Source organism: Balaenoptera borealis (assembly GCF_965194805.1).
Source record: "Balaenoptera borealis genome assembly, chromosome: 21".
Lineage (NCBI taxonomy): Eukaryota > Metazoa > Chordata > Mammalia > Artiodactyla > Balaenopteridae > Balaenoptera > Balaenoptera borealis.
Genome location: NC_138880.1, coordinates 22,685,494 through 22,705,593, shown reverse-complemented (window position 1 = coordinate 22,705,593; position 20,100 = coordinate 22,685,494). Strand labels below are relative to the sequence as shown.

Sequence of the window (20,100 nt, the reverse complement as noted above, 5' to 3'; positions counted from 1 at the left end):
TCTGCCAATGATTCACTAAGTGACTTGGAATAATTCACTCATTTCTTCCTTCTGATAAAGTTATTTGACATGAAGGAGACGTGGCAAAGTTTTCTTATCTTCTCAGGAGCCAGAAGCTATAAAGACAGGGCCATGGCCAAGTCTACTTTCAACTGTTTCTCCATAAATCCTTTGTGAAGAAACACTTATGAGAGCTCAGCTGTTGAAAGATGACCAAAAGAGAAAGTGCCTAATTGTGTAGGCAGCAGAGTGAATGGGGCAAAAGGGGGTTAACACAAAAAGACTTGTTAGAAAAGAAGAGGAATGTATTAGAAGTTTTCTTCATTTGGTCATGAACTTTCCTTACCTTTGAACAACTTCATGTTTTACGTCCTATTGCAGAAGTTTAAATGGATTGGAAGATTGTTCAGTAATATCTAAGAAGGAACCCTTTTTTTTTAAAATCCCTTTCCCTAGGGATTAAAGTCTAGGAAGATTCTCAACTAGGGGCACACACAAAGCTCAGTCAACTATACCGCACTCCAGCTTCTTGCCAATGCTGTTTTTACAAATCTTTTGTAGATGTCTTCTCTCTCAGAGTCATTTGTGAACTATTATAATACTGCATGACAACATTATCCAAAAATTATTTGTATTTGATGTATTTTCCAACCCTTAGGTAATATTAAATCGTTCAAGTGATAGGGTGTCCTTTTCTTAAAATTCTTTACTATAGTTTAAAATGGTGCCTTGCACATGAGATAACCTCATTAAAATTAATGTCTTTAAGTCATGGAGAATGATAAGGACTAAAAGCAAAAAGTCTAACTGCTTCCCCTTCTTGCCATCATAGCATTATCTTAAAAAAAAAAAACAAAAAAAACAACGGATCTCTTCATTCTCCACTTGAGTGCTAAGTGAACAGAGTTTTTAACAAAACAAATAAAAAATAACTTCTCTGTGCAATCCGGGTCTTTAAGTTTACATGCCTAGAGAGTTGCATAAAAATAGTACAGGGCTGAAGCTTCCAGTGAAGTTATTTTTTCTAACAGAACAATTTCTGAAAATTGGAACTGAAATTATAGTTTGCACATTGTAATGCATCGAAATTCCCTTCTATTTTACTCTAAATAGCATTGTGCTATATCCAGTTGCGGGTTTGGAATAAAATTACCACGGGAGATTTCTGAGAATTACTCTTAAACCCTAAATGCTGCCTGTTACACATGAAAACTCCATCAATGGGGAAAGGTAGCAAACCAAGATGACGTTAGCTGAGTTAATGCTTTGCGGATTATGACCTTTACTAAAGGAAAGAAACACATTTTCTATTTTTGTATATATGTATATATTAGAACTATGTGTATATATTACACATATACACATAAATCTGTGTATTGTATTTTTATAGTTACCTGCATTTTTATAATTTTGCTAAAATCTGTGTCATAAGGCATATTCCTATAACCCTTTTAAAATTAAAAGCTTTTGAACCAAAGGGAACTTAAAAAGAAATAACTTTTTTTTTTGCCAGAGACATACCAAATTTTCCACTGTTATGAACCAGTTATGATTCATAAACATAATTACCAGTCATGTCCTGGAAAGGGAATCTAGGGGAATTCAAATTAGTTTTTAAAAAATGACTCCCAATTTACTATATACTCCCTGAAACTATTAGCAACTTGCTTTTGCTTAATATGCAGATGTCCTTGTCTCTCAGATTTTCCCATAACAATTTCTCTTGTCCTGTTTTTTAATACCTCACTTATTTTCCTGCCTATTTATCAAAAGGGGCTAGTGTGAGTATATACTAGCTTTCTGAATGTCACACATTTTTAATATTCGGTTCATTCTTCGTAAGCTTTCATAAGAATCTATGTTTGTATTACTCACCTCTTGATTTACTGACATAGTTATATATACACTTTTCAAATTTAATGTTGCCAATAATGGGCCAAACTCTCAGATGCCTCCTGATACGATGTTTTTCCCTTTTATGGCATTTCTGCCAAAAGTGCATATCCTGAATATAATCATGAAGAAACATCAAACAAACCCGATTTGAAGGACATTTTTCAAAATAACTGGCCTGTAGGCTTAAAAAGTAACAGGGTGAAACATAAAAAAAGGCCAAATAACTATTCCAGACTAAAGGCCACTGAAGTGACATGACCATCACATGCAATGAATGATCCTGGCTTAGATCCCGGACTTGGGGGGAAAAAAGCTATAAAGGATATTATTGGAACAATTGGCAAAATTTGACAATGGATCATAGATTAGATAATAATGTCAATGTTAAATTTTCTGATTTTAATAGTTGTACATGGTTATATAAGAGAATGTCTCTGTTCTTAAGAAATACATTCTGACATATTCAAGGGTAAAGGGGCACAATACCTGTAGCTTCCTCTCATGATTTAGAAAAAATTATATATATATATATATATATATATATATATATATAATTTTTATAAATTCTTCTTTGTAAATAAAAATACATATTATATATACTTTTTTCCTAAATCATATGAGAGAAAGTGTGTGTATGTACATGAGAGAGAGAGAGGAGACAAGACATAGTAAAACTGTATAAGGCATATACTGGACTTTATACATTTTTTGCTAATTTTGAAAGTTTGTAATTATGTCAAAATGAAAACTTACTAAAAATAATAAATATACCCCTTATATTATTCATCTTTCTTAGGGCATAATTTAGGACTTACTGTTGGGGGAAATAATAATTTTTATGTTCATATCATTCTATTTTTCTAACTCTGTTCTTGGGCTCCACATCACATACCAGAAGAGCACCAGCTTTTCCACAACCTTCTGCTACAATTAATGAGGAATCTTGTGCAGTGTTACTTTTGAATAAAGAAGATGTGTATTAAATGATAGCACCAGCTGACGGGGAGGCATTAATGCTGTTTGATTCCATGCAGGCAGAACACATCCAGCTGTGGAGGCCTGGGAGGCCCCAGGGGGAGAAAAGTTTGAAAAGAACAAGTTTTATAAAATTTATGCAGTCTGGAAAATAAGGAATGCTAAACATTTGTCAACAATTTTGGAAGCAAAATTAATTCTTAGCAAAGTCACTGAAATCATAATACAGAGAGAAATATAAGGAAATGTTAAAACATTTAATTTTTTTGGCTGTAGTGTGTTATGCTATTCTTTAGCCTTTTCTTTTACTTTCAATTAAATGCAATTCTCTTTACATTTCATTTATGATTCAAAGAGGAAAGGTTCATCCTTTTTGACACATTAGGGTGTGATAACTAGGAATACATGTATGCAATTCATGTATAGTTGAACATACTGAACTATATACCAGGCAATGAACTAGATCCTAACAGACTCTAAGGATACAAAGACTAATAATCTAAGGTCTGATTTTGTAGGAATGTACAGTTTGAAGTTAGGAGTGTAGGGAACAAACTGTTAAACAGATTATGAGAACATTAAGATTCTGTAGGGTAGAGTAAGTGCTGTGATAGGCATGCAAAGCTCTGGGAACAAATAGAAGGGCATTCAGAAAGGGGATTTATTAGGGAAAACTCCAAGGAGAGTTATAGACCCAGGGAGACACAAAGAGAAGACCAAGAAGTGAGAAAGAGGACGTTAAGCATTTCTCCACGTTCCATTTTTCTGGCCTCTTGGAAGGCATAATCGAGGGATTTTGGATTGTTATATCTGTATATAGAAATACAGATATAACAGTTTCTTCCTTTCCATAAATAAAGGTCCTAATCCACAAAGCATTAATTCAGCTAATGTCACCTTGGTTTGCTGCCTTTCATCGTTCATGGGATTTCCATATGTAATAGGCAGCATTTGAGTTTAAGAAGTAATACTCAATAACCTCCTGTGATAATTTTATTCCATCCCCTCTGAAGCCACTAGGCTTAACCTTTTCTGCCTCATGGCATTTATACCTGCTGCCCTGCTGGAATTCCTGGAGGTCTTCTGAGGTCAGTCCAGCCACTGATTAAGTATCCACCCCTTTAGTCTGGCCTTTATCATCTTGGCACAATCTGAAGGATTCAAGGGCTAAAATGCCACAGTGCATTCTGCCTATGGGATTCAGCCTTTAGAAGGTGCTCTGTCATTATCTCTTTAATATTGCCTCTTCTCTTTTTTAGAATTCCGGTTGAAAACATAGAAGAAGATAGATGTTCTTGCTTTATTCTTCATGTCTCTCAAACTCTTTTTGATATTTTTCTTTGTCACTCCATTAGCTGAATTCAGGATAATTTCTTTGGATTTATCTTCTAGCTTATGAATTCTCTCTTCAGTTGCATCTATTCTCTTAACTCTGTTCATTGAGTTTTTAATTTCTAAAACTGCTATTTGATTCTTTTAAAAATATATTTTGTGTTTTTTACAGTCACATGTTCCTGGCTCTTTTTTTCATGTTCCTCTTTTATTTCTTTGTGATTATAAACATAGCTATGTTATATTATGAATCTAAAAATTCCAGTATTTGAAGTCTTTGTGGTTATTTTCTGTTGTGGTCTTGGTTGAGTTTATCTTATGTTTTACTGTTTCCTTTATTGTTTGTGACTATTTTTACAGAGAGCTCTTATTCTTTTTAACTATGGGAATTCATTAATGTCTGGATTGAAGTAATGTTACTCCAAAGAGGGTTTACATTTGCTTTTTCAGTCATCTTAGGCACACATACTCTTCAGTTGGGCCACTTCAAATAAAATTCGCTGCCAAGCGTTCTATATCACATGGGTAGGTGAATTTGAACTTAAGTGGTGTAAATTCTCAAGATCCCTTTTTTTTTTTTCTACTTTGCTCCAAGGTTGAGACAGGCAAATTTCTGTGCTGTCCATTTTTGTTAGGTGGGTTTATTTTTCACTTGTCCTAAGACTGAGAGTATGTAGCTCTTTGATATCTCAGCACTATGTGGACCTATCTTCCTATTCACTTTCCCACTCTGGACATGTATTTATCTCTTGCCCTCCAAACCCTATGCAGTTGTCATGGTGGAAACTCAAGGTCTTCAGGGCTCAGCACAAGCACTCGGAGGGAAAGCTGGCACTGGTACTTGTCTAACTTCTGGGTGTCTGTTTTCACTTTAATTTTGGCCTCTGTGGTCTTCTTTTGTGTCATCTCCGCAATGCAATTAAAGATCTATTTTTTCTTAATTCAACATTTTAGTCATCTTTATTGGCAAGGTCTTTCAGGATATCTGGTCTATAATAGTGCCAGAAATAGAAGTTGGCTCTAGGCTTTCTAGCAGCCAACAAGAAGGGGGAAATCTAATCAATTATATGGTCACAGGGGCCAGGAGAAAAATGATTCTCTGTTGCTTTGGAGAGATACGATGATTTTTGGCCTTGAGACCAGATGGGATTTCTCTCAGCAGCCATTTCAGCAGGCTCCATAGTCTTTCCTGATGCTTGGATAGCACAGTAGGTCCCGGCAGCTGTTCCACCAGGCTTCAGAACTGACATGCTTTAGAGTGCCAAAGCTGGATGGTGTTTGATAGTGAAGAGGATCCAGGAAGACAAATTACTCTTTCTACTTTGTTTTGTACTCCATAAGATGGGGCCCAAAGTGATGTAGCTTTCCTAAGAGGCTTCTGAATCATTGTGCCTATACTGTCAGTTTCTTAGACATGCTCAGACAGGTTGGAATCTCTTATACCCCAGGCACAAAGGTAGTTTTTTACTGAGGCAGCATAGAGTTGGCCTCTAAATGACATGGGTGGAATGGGTCCACTCTCATGTCGTAAAATTGAGTCATAGCATCTTTTACACCCTTTATATGGCCTGGTCTAACCACTCTAAAAATACATCTTTAGATAAGTTGAAATGAAAGATCAAAATGTTTCGTAATTAAAGAATATCTTTTGTAATTGTTAACCATTACCAATTTTATATCTTGTTCTAGTTATATTTGAATTTAGTTTGCTGGCAAATAACATATATAAACTGAAAAAATACTTACTTGGTTAGATGAGCCTGCTAAGATTAAAGAAGTTAACAATGATTAATTACATTAAAAAATTGAGAGTTTTGAATGATACTTGGTTTCTAGCTTGTTTTCTAGAACAGTGACGAGATTATACGGCAAATGGAATCCTAGATTTGTTTCAACTTAAAAATATGTGGAAATATTAATTAAAAAAATTTCATTCTGAGAACAGCACTAAAAACGTGGTTATTTAAAGCTTCTATACTTGGGAGAATTGAGAGAAAGAAAAACTTTGTTATAAAGTAAGAAAGGTTCAGTGAATTCACCATACCAATTACCAAGAAGGGATTTATAGGTTGGGGATAAACTTCAGTCAAAAGAGAAATGACTTGCAGTTTCAGTTGGATTTTAGTAAAGAAACAAAGGGTTGAAAGCAATTGTGTGAGTCCTCTTATCTTGTATGCATAGTGAAACAAAACTAATATTCTTAGAAAGAGTTTTCTGTTATATCTCAGAAATAATAAAAGTACTGTAAGGATTTCATGAATTTGAAAGACTGTGAAATAAACCATATTTTATTGGTTGAGATCCCTACTGAGGAAATAGCCAAATTAGTGATTCTAGCCACACTGTGAGTTAGCAAAAACTCTTACCTGCCTCTGAAACTGTTGGGATCAGTAAACTCACTAAATTATACTTTTGTCTTAATTTTTAACGCAGCCATTGTTTTCTCTCTTGTATAATAAGCATGAGTGATAATAGCAACTTTAAATTTATAGTTGTCTTTTGTTTTTTTACAGTTTCTATAGTTATTTTTCTGTTTTCTAACTATTTTTTTACCCTCCTAGACAAGTTCTCCACAATGACATAAAGGTTGCACAGCAGGCAGCATACATAGATCTAACCTTTGCTTCGTAAGCAGGAAATTGCTGTTCTTAGGTTCAGGAACTTCTTTTTTTTCCCCTCAAAAATAAGAACCTGTTTTACCAGCTAGAGAGCTCTGTTCCTAAAGACCAGAGTTCAGTGTGAATGTTCAAACCTGTGAATAAATTCTTGAGTCTACAATTTTGTCAAACTTTAGAGAAAGCAGTTGAAGAATAACCATTTCCCTTTTAAACTCCACTCAGTTAGTTGGAACTGAATTAGTCCCAATAATATCACACTGGTTTCCCACTGACCATTTTTATGTGAATTTGGAAAGCACATTAAGAAATACTTGTTTATCCAAAGAAGCTTTAAACTAGGGTACGAGAATAATCACCCACTTTAAGGGTAGGGATGGCTTTTAATTTTGAACCTAAGTGTTTATGCTATTTTCAGGATGGAAGTAGGTGTGACTATTGATACTGAAAAGCCATGTTCTGTAAGTTTCATAATTAAATCCAATGACTATTTTAACTTGATGAGGTAAAATAATGTGAAATTCCTCATTTTGAATTTAAATGCAAGTGATAAATTTTCATTGGGAAGTAATTTATTTCCCATATTATAATCTAGTTGAAGATCCCCTTCTCCCCCAAGCTTTGAGTGTAAAGCATTCACCTGATTTATTTTCTATTTACCCATTATATTCTCCAGATTCAAGACTTCACATTATTCACATGATTTTAGAATTTTCAGAAAATGTCAAATGTCCCCCATCCACATAGGAAATATTATATACAAATGGCCACTCATGCATTGGTTCAGGTATAAATGATCTTTCAGTGCTGACTGATTGGTTTAAAAATGTTCACAAATGAAAACTTATAAAAACCTATAGGATCTATCCCCTTTATTGGGACAATCTTTTCCATATGGTGAAAATGTTTTCTCTAGGGCCTGTACTTTTATCAGGAGGACAGAAGGTTTGCAGGGACTGATGGAAGCTGTAGATTTTGTCTGCTCAGTATTATTTCCCATCCTCCTCTCTACTCCTCCCCCATTCTTAGTGATCCAGGAGGTGATGTCAATCAGAATGACCTGTCCCCACTTCTTGGGTAAGCATGTGGCCAAGCCTAGCTATTGGTGTGCCAAGGATTGATTCAGGAATGTGCATGTGACTCAAGAAAAATAAATTAGTGTCTTTTCTGAGATTGATATACGGCTTTGATGGGTGGAGGATGTCTAATTCCACTGTGATTGCTAAGCAGGGCACATGTGCATCTGGGGCTGAGGGATGTCATCTTGTCTGACACACACACAGGAAGAGTCTGCCTGTGATATAACAAGTAGAGATAAGCCTCGCTGAAAGATGGGGAAGGAGAGAGGCAGAGCTCTCCAAGTACATTTTTAACCTGAGACCCATCTCTTGCTTAAAGATATATCCATTTCCAGCTTTCCAATTGCATGGTCACTACATTCCCCCTTTCCATAAGCCAGTTTGAGTTGGGTTTCATTAATGTCCAACTAAAAAGGGTCTCCACTAATGCAGTCCCTACTGCAGCACTTCTGTCAGGACTTGAGTGTAATTCTGCTTAACAACCAGATAAGATATTTTGAAGTTTTTATGCTAATATGAACAAATTCACCAGAACACAAAGAATGATTTCACAGTGCAATTCAAACATAGATTCCTCACTGAGAAAACACGGAGATGTGTGTAGTTATCCACGGCCTTGTGTAATAACTTTGGACGTAATGCTTTCATTTACCGCTACCTTTGTGTGGAGCTGAGAGCATCCTGGGGGTTAACCTGTAGGACAATGTAAAGAGGAGCATATGTTCTTTCAAGGCACTTGGAGCTGTCATTTTATTTTTTGAGAGTTATGAATGGAGGTATTGTTGCAAACAGCTGTACCGTGAAAGCATTTAAGCCAGTTATTACTGCCTGTGGTGTCTGAACTCAGAATGTTGCAAACACTGAAATTATGATTTACAGAGATGAAAAATGTAAGCTTTGTAAGATCTAGCTTTATGCTTGGCTCCATCTCTTCATGTTATCTGACAGATTCTTTTGTAGTGATGAGTCTAAAGCAGAGGGCTTGTAATCCCAATTAATTCAAAAGAGATGGCCAGAATATGTCATACCACGTGTAACAACATATTAATTTGGAAAGCAATATGGTAACACAAATGTTATTTTTAATATATTTAATTACTTCCCAAAACATTATGGTAAACCTGTATTATGTGGAACATGATCTGAAGATTTAGAATATAAGAAAATAATTCCTAAATGTATATCTGAGATGACAATGAATTTGGTTGAATTGAACTGAAATGTATTTTGGAATTGGGAAAAATATAATTTTACATTTCTTGGAAGAACTCTTTGATACATTGCTAATAACTCATTTCCTTTCAGTGAAATGACCATCTTTAATACCTTAAGATCCATTGTGACACCTGGTTCAGTAGACTAATCTCTGCTAAAGTTCTTCCTCTTCTCATCTTACCCAGTCTACCCATTGTCTAGATCATACTCTCCCTTTGGTTAAGATCGACAAAAGAATTCAATTATTGGTGGCTCGTAGTGTGTCCAATAGGACATAGAATAATAAATTATACCCCATTTCACATCTTTTTAGTACTTGGCCCAATTAAGAGCTACTCCCAAGATATTTGCCAAAGAGTAGCCAGTTGAAAATTTCCCAGTCAGTTTACAAGTTAACAGAAGATAAGGCCTCTATTCAATTTGTGTGCAGAGCATTGTCTGGATATTACTGGGTAATTTAATCAATCTAATTTTCAACTTTAAAGAATTTTAAAGATCGTAGATATTTTTGAAAGGAAGACATCTAGCAAAATGTTCTCATTTCACAGGTACATCAGTTAGGATGCTTTGGGTTGCATGTAACACAAAACTGATTCAAACAACCTTAAGTGAAAATTGGACTCTGGGGGCTCACAGAACTGAATGTTCCAAGTGACAGAGAGACTTTATCCAGGACTCAGATCCCAATATTAGGCTCAGGTTCCTGGCTCTATTTCTCAGTCCTGTTTTCCCAGCTTGGGGCCCAAATCAGGGGCTAGCAGCTCCTAGCCACATGCTTCCTGGCACTTCCACCAGTAAACAGAGTCTCTCTTCCTGATATTTCAAATAAAATCCCTGAAGTGAGTTTTCCTGGCCCTGACTGGCCTGACTTGGGTCATGTGTCCCTCCTTTTGAATTAATCTCTGTGATTAATGGGATCAGATTTGCTGAATGGCTTAAGGCAACCAACTTCCAACCTGGAGCTAAAGGAAGGATCAAATCCCACACCAACTGCATTGCTGGGAAATTCAGGTTGCTGTCTCGGGTAAGAGGTGCTGGGGAAGTAACCAACAAACTATGATGATAAAGTATGAGAGAATCCAAGTATCTTGGCCTGGTGATCACACACAAAGCAGCAAAGCCTCATTTAGAACCTAATTCAAAATCATTTTGTTTGTCAACAAAGGTATACAAACTACTACATAAATTCATCCTCTCAATATTCTGTGATGGTGGAGGTGTGGAAACATTGTGATTGTCTGTCACAGTCTTTATCAATATGTGGTCTGAGATACACTCAATAAAAGACAGCAGGATACCTAGGAAGAATGCAGATTCCTGGGCCCCATTCTGGGTTTGCTGAATCAGAATCTGCCGGGGTGGGGCTCAGGAATTTGCATCTTGAATATGTTTCTTTGGAACATGTCTTGCATAATAAGACATACAATGAATACATTGCTATGTAAGCCACAAGTTGTTTTGGTTAACAAACATTCCAAAACTTTTTTTTTTTTTTTAACCATTTCTGCATCTTGGACTGTATTTGGAAATATTTTCTATAAAATTTCTTTATACTGACCTTCCAGTTGAGATTATAACTACTTCTAAACTATAATCTGGTCATCAACTTTGTTAGGAGGCTCGTGAAGTCTGGCTAAACTTAACAGGTGAGCAGAAAAATCTGCAAAAGACTTATGGGCAAAGTTGGAAAAGCAACTTTGTGCTACACTACAAAAGGAATATTGGCAAGTGTAAAAATGGTGATGTTAGTATAAGTAGGAAAGTATAAATATATTTATTATTACAAATGGCAGCAAATAAAGCATGCTATTACCCACTTATATATATTATTTACTTTTCAACTCTTCTATGCTGTTTTCAGAATATGATATACCTTACGAACTTGCTCAACTGGTGACACTTGGATAATAAATGCAGGGTGTTGACAGCAACTATTGAAAATCCTATGAATGCTGATTATGACTTATAATAAAAAATACAAGATTCACTGTGTTGCTTGGTCAGGTCCTTGCTTTTGTCTGACAGCACAAATCCCGGGACGAATTTTCCACCTGCTTCCTAGAACCGTCCTGGAGAGGACCCACCTCATCTCCCATGTAGCTCCCACTGAAAGTCTAAGATAAATTTGGCACCTTATTAGCAGTGTTTCTTGGAGACTGGGGGTGGGGGAAAGTGACTGTCAGTATTGCTTTTAGATAATAAGCAGTGTTTGTGGAGGAACAGTGAAATTAAGATTATTACCGGAGTAAATCTGATTTTTTTCCATTGCACTTTTTACAGTGCTATAGATTTGTGAGATGTGGTATTGAACCATTGTCTGTTTAGGAAATTGACATATGTTTTTATGTGCTGCCTGAGGAGAAAATAATATGAATAGAGTGGTGAGACAAAATTCCATGAACAATAGTGATTTGAAATAAAATATTAGTGGAATATAGTTTTTCAAGACAATAATAGACAATTACTAAGTATTCAGAAACACTGCATCCTCAGTATTGCTGAGTATGCTAAACTATAGTCTAAGCAATTTGCATCAGTAATTGATTTAATCAGTCCTAGGAGGTAGGTTCTGCTACTATATCTATTTTACAGATGAGGAAACTGAGGCATAGGGAAGTTAATCAATTTGCCTAAGTTCATACATATAGTAAGTTAAGGAACAGGAATTTAAATCCAGGCCGTCTGGATCCAGACCCTTGCTGTTAACTATCAAACTATAGAGTGGTTATGTATGTTTTTAATGTGCCCGTAGAAATCAAGAATTATATTAAAATTTTCCAATATTCTTTTACAGTGAGTTCTGTAGACCAAAGGAGGTAGCATAAACATAGTAAGCAGTATTAAGTAGTATACAGCAGTATAAAGATTTTATGACCATGGCTTCAAGCTATGCTCAATTGGTGATAAATATGGGATTTTGTTTAAGGAAGGCTCTGGCATGCTGCAACAAGGATGAGATCTAAAATATATGGGCCACCATCCTCTATGATGACATGCTGTTAATCGACCATTAGCTTGATAGGCCCTTTGAGTTGGTCCCAGTAGTGCAAAGGGATTTGTTTAAGCCATGCAAATTTTTCATCTGATTATTTGTGGCCATTGTAGCCAATTTGCAAGATGATGGACCAGAGTTAAGAATTTGTCTGTGGTTATGAAACTACACATGATCACCCTAGATCTACTGAAGCACCTAAAGCCTCTGCCTTGTTTTCCCAGCACTTTTTCTAACGAAAGGGCAGATGCCGTGTGATGACAGCAATACAGCGTCGCTCCGAGTGTTTAAAGATTGTGTTACCTCTCAAGCAAATTTTTAATACTGATGATGAAAATAAGCTCCAGATCTCATCCATCATAGCAAACAATTATTTGCAATTTCTATGTATTCCCTTTTAGCCTTTGTCCTTGTATGGATAGAATTTTATATGTTTATATTCTTGCTGTATATATAATTTTGGATCCTGTTTCTTAACATTTCCCATGCTGCTACAATTTTTATAATTGTTGTTATCTTAATGGCTACCTAATCAACCATTAAGTGGATTATCATATTTTATGCAACTATGTTCTAATTGTTAAGATTTGTTAGATTTTTCCACTCATTTGCCATTAATAACATTGTGAAGCTGAGTTTGGGCCAAAAGCCAAATCCTGTCCACTACTTATTTTTGTAAATAAAGTTTCATTGGAACGCAGCCAAACATACTCATTTACATATCATCTATGGCTGGTTTTTCACTGTAAAGGCAGAGTTGAGTAGTTAAGACAGAAACCCTATGGCCCACAAAGCCTAAAATATTTATTATCTGGACCTTTACAGAAAAAGTTTGCCAACTCCAAATTAATATTGTAGAACCCAAATTGTTTTTCTTATTTTGGATCATTTCATTAAGATAAATTCCCAGGATTAGGATTACTTGGCACAAGTGTGTGACTATAATATAGTCTCAGAGTATTTCCAAGTTGTTTTCTAAAGCTGTTATGTGGTTATAAACATATGAGGGTCCTACTTTCATTCAACTTTATAATAATTGAGTGTTATCATTTTAAGTTTTTCTTAATTGAAAGATCACTAATCATACATCATTTATTTTCTTGACTGCTCTTCAGTATGAAAAAGTTCTTTCCCTATATGTTTATTAGTTGTTTTTTTCTCTTGTATGAAATGTTTGATCATGTTTCTTATATGCTCATCTATTACAGTCTTATTGCTTCACTTGTTAATTTGTATGAGCTTGTAGATGATTTTCTGACTTACATTAAAAGAACCAGCAATAAGATTTGTTGGTTGATGGCTTACTGCACGCAGATACATATAATTCGTGAACGCATTCATTAAAGCAGATGGAGAAGTCAGGCTTATAATAAGTATCAATGCCACCTTTTAAAGCTAGAGTATCTGTGTTGCTGATGTAAATAATACCAGTAGTTCTTTTATTACTCTCTAAATCTGTAAGCTGAACTCCTGTAAGGAAAATATGTCTTCTTTATGTAATGAAAATATTTGCATATGTAGTAGTAAATTTCTCATTTGTGTATGACTCATTAAAGTAGACACCCAAGTCAGTTCTGGTCCTAAATAAAAGTACCTTGTTACAATAATCTTTTTTCTCAAGATGCAAAATGTTGACAAGCTTGAGTCTCTCCCACTCTGGCTGCAAAAATTAAAAAGGGCTATAATAAAATTATAGAAGGCAAATCTGTGACCAAATACAGGATTAAATTCCCAGACTAAAAGGAAGAACAGTGTTAGGGAGAGGGGAATAGGAAGACTTTACTTAGACTTGTTTATAATCATAAAGGAGGTTTTTAGGCACATATCTGTTGATAATATTTTAAAGATATTAAACCAATGCACTTTAATTTCCCCTTTAATGTCATGTTCTCTTCCAGCCTCCTACCTGTACAGCTGGGCCATGAGGCCCGTCGCCCCACAGAATAAGAGGACAGTGACAATTCTGCCTGGAACAAAGGTAGGACTGATGAGCTTTAGTCATAAGGCTGAATTTCTTGAGTGTGCAGTGAGGCAATAATTTTTGGTGAGAAGGATAGGCCTTTTCTAAGTTTCTTTAGCTCCCATTAACATACAAATTTGGCTGATTATTATATGCAAAGTGTAGCTGGAACTCAGAGTCGGAGACAGACAGAAATGAGAAATGTTTCTCTTTAGACCTGAGGCCTGAAGCAGCGAAATGAGAGGAAGATGTAGGGCAATGATGACAGGCATTATGGGGGAGGGTGCAGCTAGCTGCAGTGTTCAACACGATGTAAAGGAAACAGCGCCCAGTGATGGAAGGAGGATGTGCCTAAGGCAGAGCCACTAGTTCCCAGGCCTGTAGGGGACACGTGGGACTTCCAGATGTCCTTAGATGCTGTGGAAAGGGACAAAGAGATGCTGAGAGAGCCTAAGCAGAGGAGAAATGGACCACAGTGTGTGGAGGTTTTGGTGTCCATAGGCCATCATTAGAACCTAGTAGTGCTTGCCAGCTTGAGGATCAGAGGGGACCCATTGCACCTCAGCATTCACCAGTGCAGGGAGCAGATCCAGTCATTGGATGAGCAGAGACCGTAAGGATCCTAGGGACTCATTTCTCTCAATCCTCCACATGCCCAGACAACTTCATGGTGTTAGCCAAGTGTGGCTACGGGCACAGGCCCTGAAGTTGGGTTGCATAAGCTTGAATCGTGGTTTCAACACTTATTAGCTGCCTGACCTTGGTCAAATTACTCATTTTCCTTATTACTGAAGTAAAAATAGGGTAGTTATGACAGTTTAAATAATTTTTATAAAATTCTTGAACAGGTGCCTTGCACATATTAACCCCCCAATGGTGTCATTAATGCAGGTGTTCTTGGGGAAGAACAGGGCATTTACTTGAAAGAGGTAGACTCATCAGAAGAGACCATTTAAGCTGTACGAGAATGAGAACATTTATAATAATTAAATGTATTCCATTCTACCCTATTGAGTGGAATAATCACAAAATAAAGAAGGCACATTTCTTTGTGTATCCACATGCTATACTTGTGCATTTGTGAACTGTGTACAGAAACATAGGGCCAAGAACCCTCCTTCAATCTCTTGAGCCCCTCGAGCCACTGTCTCTTCTTGACTCCATAGCTAAGTTTCTGGAAGAGCTATGTTCATCAGAATCTCCATTTCCTCCCCATCTCACTCTTTCTCCCCCACTTCTCAACATTGCAACCCCTCACTCCACCTAAACTGCTGCCCCTAGCATGGCCAGTGGCCTCCTGATTCATAAGCACAATGAATGACTTATGAACAATTTTGTAATCTTCTTTATCCTCCTGTTGTGATCATTCTTCTTTTGTCCTTGGCCTCTAGGACGTGGCTCTTTGTTGCTTTTGTTCTTCTCTGGCTGCTCTTGTTAAGTCTCTTGTAGTTGCTCTTCCTCTCTTGGTCCTTGAAATGTTATCTCCATGATGCTGTGCTTGGTTCTTCTCACTCTCTATTTTCCCTGTTCTCCAACTTAGTATCAGCTGCTACTTGTGAAGGCAAACACATCTGACTCTTAAATCCAGACCTTATTTCTGAGTGTAGATACCATATATTTAATTGCCTATGAAATGTTTCTTCTTATTTGGGTGTCTCCTGGATTCCTCAAAGTCAACATATCCCCAGCTGAACTCACTCTCTTCTCTATTGCCTACTCTCATTTCTAAAGTTCTCCAACTGTAGGGCAAATGATACTTAAGCCAGAACCTGGTGAGTTATCCAGAACACCTACCTCTCTTCCATCTCCACCAATCCTATCAACCACCAATTCTGTGAAGTCTGCCTCCTCAATAACCTTTTTTATCAGTCCTCTTCCTCTCAAATCCTCTGCCTCTGCCTGCTTTTAAGCCCTCATTGTGTCTCACCTGGATCACTGCAAAACCGACTGTTATCCCTGTCCTGAGTCAGGCCACCCTCCATCCCCCTAACAGAAAGATCTTTCAGAATGTAAATCAGAGCATTTCAGCTTCTTGTTTAAATTCCTTTAGTGAATCCCTATGCCTTCCAGTAACGGTTCTAAATTGGAGGCCTAGGCTTATCAAAGTTCTTGTTGGGATCTGTGCCTGACACTCTACACTTGCCCCAGTCCCACACTGATCCAGTGCTTCAGCCCTATCCTGTTACTGAGGTTTATACTACTTTACACCTTTGGCCCTTGCATATGCTATTCTATTTTCTCAAATGCCTCCTCCTAGTTACTACCATATATCTTTCAAAATTCAAATCAGTGTACCCTTAGGAAGATCGTTTAAACTGCTTTCTGTTCTGTCCCCATGACTCCCGTAATACATACATTATTAAGCTGTTTAGTGTTCCCTATGAAAAAATTTATCTTCTGTAACTCTAGTGTTAGTTTTGTTTCTCTACCTTCCCTAATAAGCTATAATCTTTTATAGGGCAGAGATTCCTAACTACTTCTCTAGTGCTTGGCAAATGGTAGGGACAGAGCTGGTGTTTATTGAAAGAATAAATGCATGAATGAATGGACATGGCTTTATGCAGGTGAATGGGTCTCTGAAAAATCCAGTTACGTGATGTAGAAGACTGATGATGACCTTTACTCTTATAACCATGGATAATCATTAGTAGTTTAAAAAGCAGTATATAGCTGAATACCAATGCTATTAGCTTACACAAATCCTTTTCATCTTTTTTATGTTTACTATATATACTATATATTATTTTTCATTTTCACATTATCATAACATATGCATAATTTATTATGTTACTATAACATGATTTATTATATTATACATGATAAATATATATTATTTCATTAATATTACTTTTTGTTTACTGTATAGGCCCTTTTTGTAAGCAAAAGCTCTCTCCAGTGTTCCTGTAAATTTAATCTTTATAGCTAAATGCTTTTAGTCCATGTTTCCTTTATTATTAAGTGACTATATAATCATCCTACATGAGTTACAGACTTGGAAAACTGAGTTTACATGAACCCAATATTATTGTGCAACAAATAATAATTACACAAGTTAATCTATAAATCTTAGATAAGTAGGATAGAATCTGGGCACGTTAAGGGATACACCTGTGTCCATTATCTGGGACAGACATTTGGCTGCTTTGTAATTTTATATGCCCTTTTCATTTTTCTCAAGCCCCAGGGATTTGCCATGATTTCATCTTTGGGAGTTGGCACTTTATTATTTCCTCCTGTATTTCTTTCTGCCCTGATTGGCCATGAAATGGAACATTATTTTCCCCCTCAGTACTCCCTTCCTTGATGGCCCAATATATAAGTCAAGAAACCTAGTTCTTTTAAAACTCCATGGTCTTTCTTAGATGGTTTTGGAAGTTTTCTTGGTTTTTGTCTGGGGAAATCATCCAATGGGAGATTCAGTTCCCTCAAAATCTGTTTCTTATCCTTTTCTCCAGATAGAGATCTCCAGGTTGCACTCCAATGCCCCGGGAAAAAAAATAAGCTTTCCTTACTGGGCCTCCCCCCAGATTTATTCCTGAAGCTTCAGACAGGCCTGCAAGCTGTGGAAGTTAACTCCTTCACTCTTTGCAAAAACATCTGGTTTTCTCCATGACTTGGAAGCTTAGCCCTCAACTGTGGTTCAGTTCTCTCTCTTATTCTGTTTTTTAAAAAATGTATTTTCTAGGTAGAATCAAATTGATTTTCAACCAGTGGAGGCACTGCCCAATTCCTGGGAATACTTAAAATGTACTGAGACATTTTTGTTGTCATGATAACTGATAGTTGCTCCTAGCATTTAGGAGGTGAAAGTCAGTATGATAAACCTCCAGCAACACGTGGCATAGTCTTAACACACCAAGGAGTGGTCCTACCCCAAATGCCAACAGTGCCTGTGTTGAAAAACACTGAGGACACAGCTTGTTCTGTTCTTGGGTAGTGAGCTGTTACTTTACTGCCTTTGGATTACTATCTGGCTCTAATTCCATTCAAGGTTGTATAACATTGAGATGGCTTTAACATGTTAAAAAAATTCTCTGAAAATATTTGTGTCATTTTTTTTTCCGTTTATTTGTGTTATATTTTGATTAACAGCCATTCTTAACATTAATTAAGTTGATTTTATCAATTACTTTAATTGTTTCAAGAAACTCTTCTCTATCCTAAGATACTAACAATATTCCCCTTTATTTTCTGCTAAAAGATTTGGAAATTAGCCTTTTGCATTTAAGTTTTTAATACAATGAGAATTGATTTTTGTAAATGGTCTGAGGTAGAAGTCCAATTTCTTTCTTTTTTTTTTTTCATGGCGATAACTAATTACCCAAACGTACTTTACTCACCTTTCCCCCCAATAGTGTACAGAATATCTGATATCCATCAATATCGAGTTTCCACATGTATGATATATTTCTGGCAACTGGTTTTCCTTCCATTGGTCAATTGTTTGTGTGCCACATTATAATGTTAGCTTTATAAATCTGGATAACTGGTGAGGCAAGTAACCCATATGTTATTCTTCTTTAGAAATGTCTAGTCTATTGTTGACCCTTTGGTTTTCCATATAATTTTAGAATGGGCTTGCAAAGTCCATAAAGAAAGTTTCAGATTTTGATTGGAATTGAGTGTGGAAAGAATTGACATATTTACAATATTGAGTCTTTCTGTTAATGAACATGGTATGTGTCTGTATTGGATGCTTCTTGTATATCATTGCAAATCCTCTCAGCCTCACTTCTCATTCTAGCCACAGCCACGGTGACCAATTCCATGCAAACTTTAACTGGCTTCACATATGTGCAATCTGACAGTGCCCCTCCTCAATCTCATGACAGTTCTTTTGCTTCCTAGGCTGGGTCTTCTTTACTATAAGAGGTCTGTTGGGAACCACTCATGGCACATCCTGGAAGACAGAGTAGTTAATACCCTTTTTAGCAACGCTTGATCATTGGGAAATGGGAATCAATAGATAAATGCAACTGCCTTTATTCACAAGAGAGAAAGGTCATGAGATGCTTTTCATAAGGTTTCTCAGATGATTCCATGGCAGAAAATATCCAGTTGCGTGTAAAAATGGCCAGCTCAAAAAATGCCTCCTTGTGTTGGATCTCTCTCCTTTGCAGTTTAACGTCCCTCATCCCTCATTCCTTCTCATGAGATCAGGCTCTCAATAAATGACTTTTACTAAAAGCTTTTTCTCGGGTTCTACCGTTAGTGGATAGAGAGACCCAGACTAAATCAACTTTTAAATTTAGGTTTTCTTCTTTTGCTATTAATACAGATTAATAATACTCTGTATACATCTCTTGTATTATCTTTCGTTAGACTTTTTCTTAGGTACAGAATATTTTATTGCTATTGCAGACAGTATCTTTTTTTCAAAATGCTTTCTATTAATTGCTGCTGTATAGAGATGCATTTAATTATGCATATTGGTCTTATATCCAGTCTCTTTGCTAAACTCTCTCATTTAATTAAATCTATCTGTATGTCTTTTTGGAATTTTCATCTAGACAGTTATATTTTCTGTAAATAATGACACTTTTATTTATGCCTTTCCAATTGTTATATCTTTTATTTCTTTGTCTTATCTCTCTAGCTAGAACATTGAATAGAAATAGTAAAAAAGGTATCTGTATCTTATTTCTGACTTTTTAAAGTAAGCTTCTAACATTTTTCCACTAAAATTATATTTTCTGTGGGATTTTGATAAATTTCCTTTTAGGTCGATAATGCTCACTTCTGTTTGCATCTTGAAATTTTTAAAGATCCTGATTTAATATTAATTTATATCTAATGCTTTTTCTGTTTCTATTGATATGATCTTAATTTGTTTACCAAGTTAATGATATTTATATGCTTTATAATTTTAAATGACTCTTGCATTTCTGGAATAAGCCCAGCTTGGTCATGGTATATTATTATTTTTATATAATACTGTGTTTAATTTATTATTATTTTGTATAGGCTCATTGCACCTATGATCATGAAAGAAATTGGCTTATAATTTCCTTTCTTTTTCTCTTACTGCTCTTATGT

At 36.0% G+C, this 20,100-nt stretch overlaps 1 protein-coding gene across 1 annotated transcript in view; it reads left to right on the top strand.

The window, feature by feature from the left end:
* Positions 1 to 20,100, top strand: part of LOC309619762 (uncharacterized protein) — a 434,282-nt gene that overhangs the window by 100,444 nt on the left and 313,738 nt on the right. The window contains exon 4 of the mRNA XM_082375436.1: positions 14,003 to 14,082. Within this exon, the coding sequence (XP_082231562.1) occupies positions 14,003 to 14,029 (27 nt within the window). The 3' untranslated portion in view covers positions 14,030 to 14,082. The remainder of the gene's footprint in view (positions 1 to 14,002; positions 14,083 to 20,100) is intronic.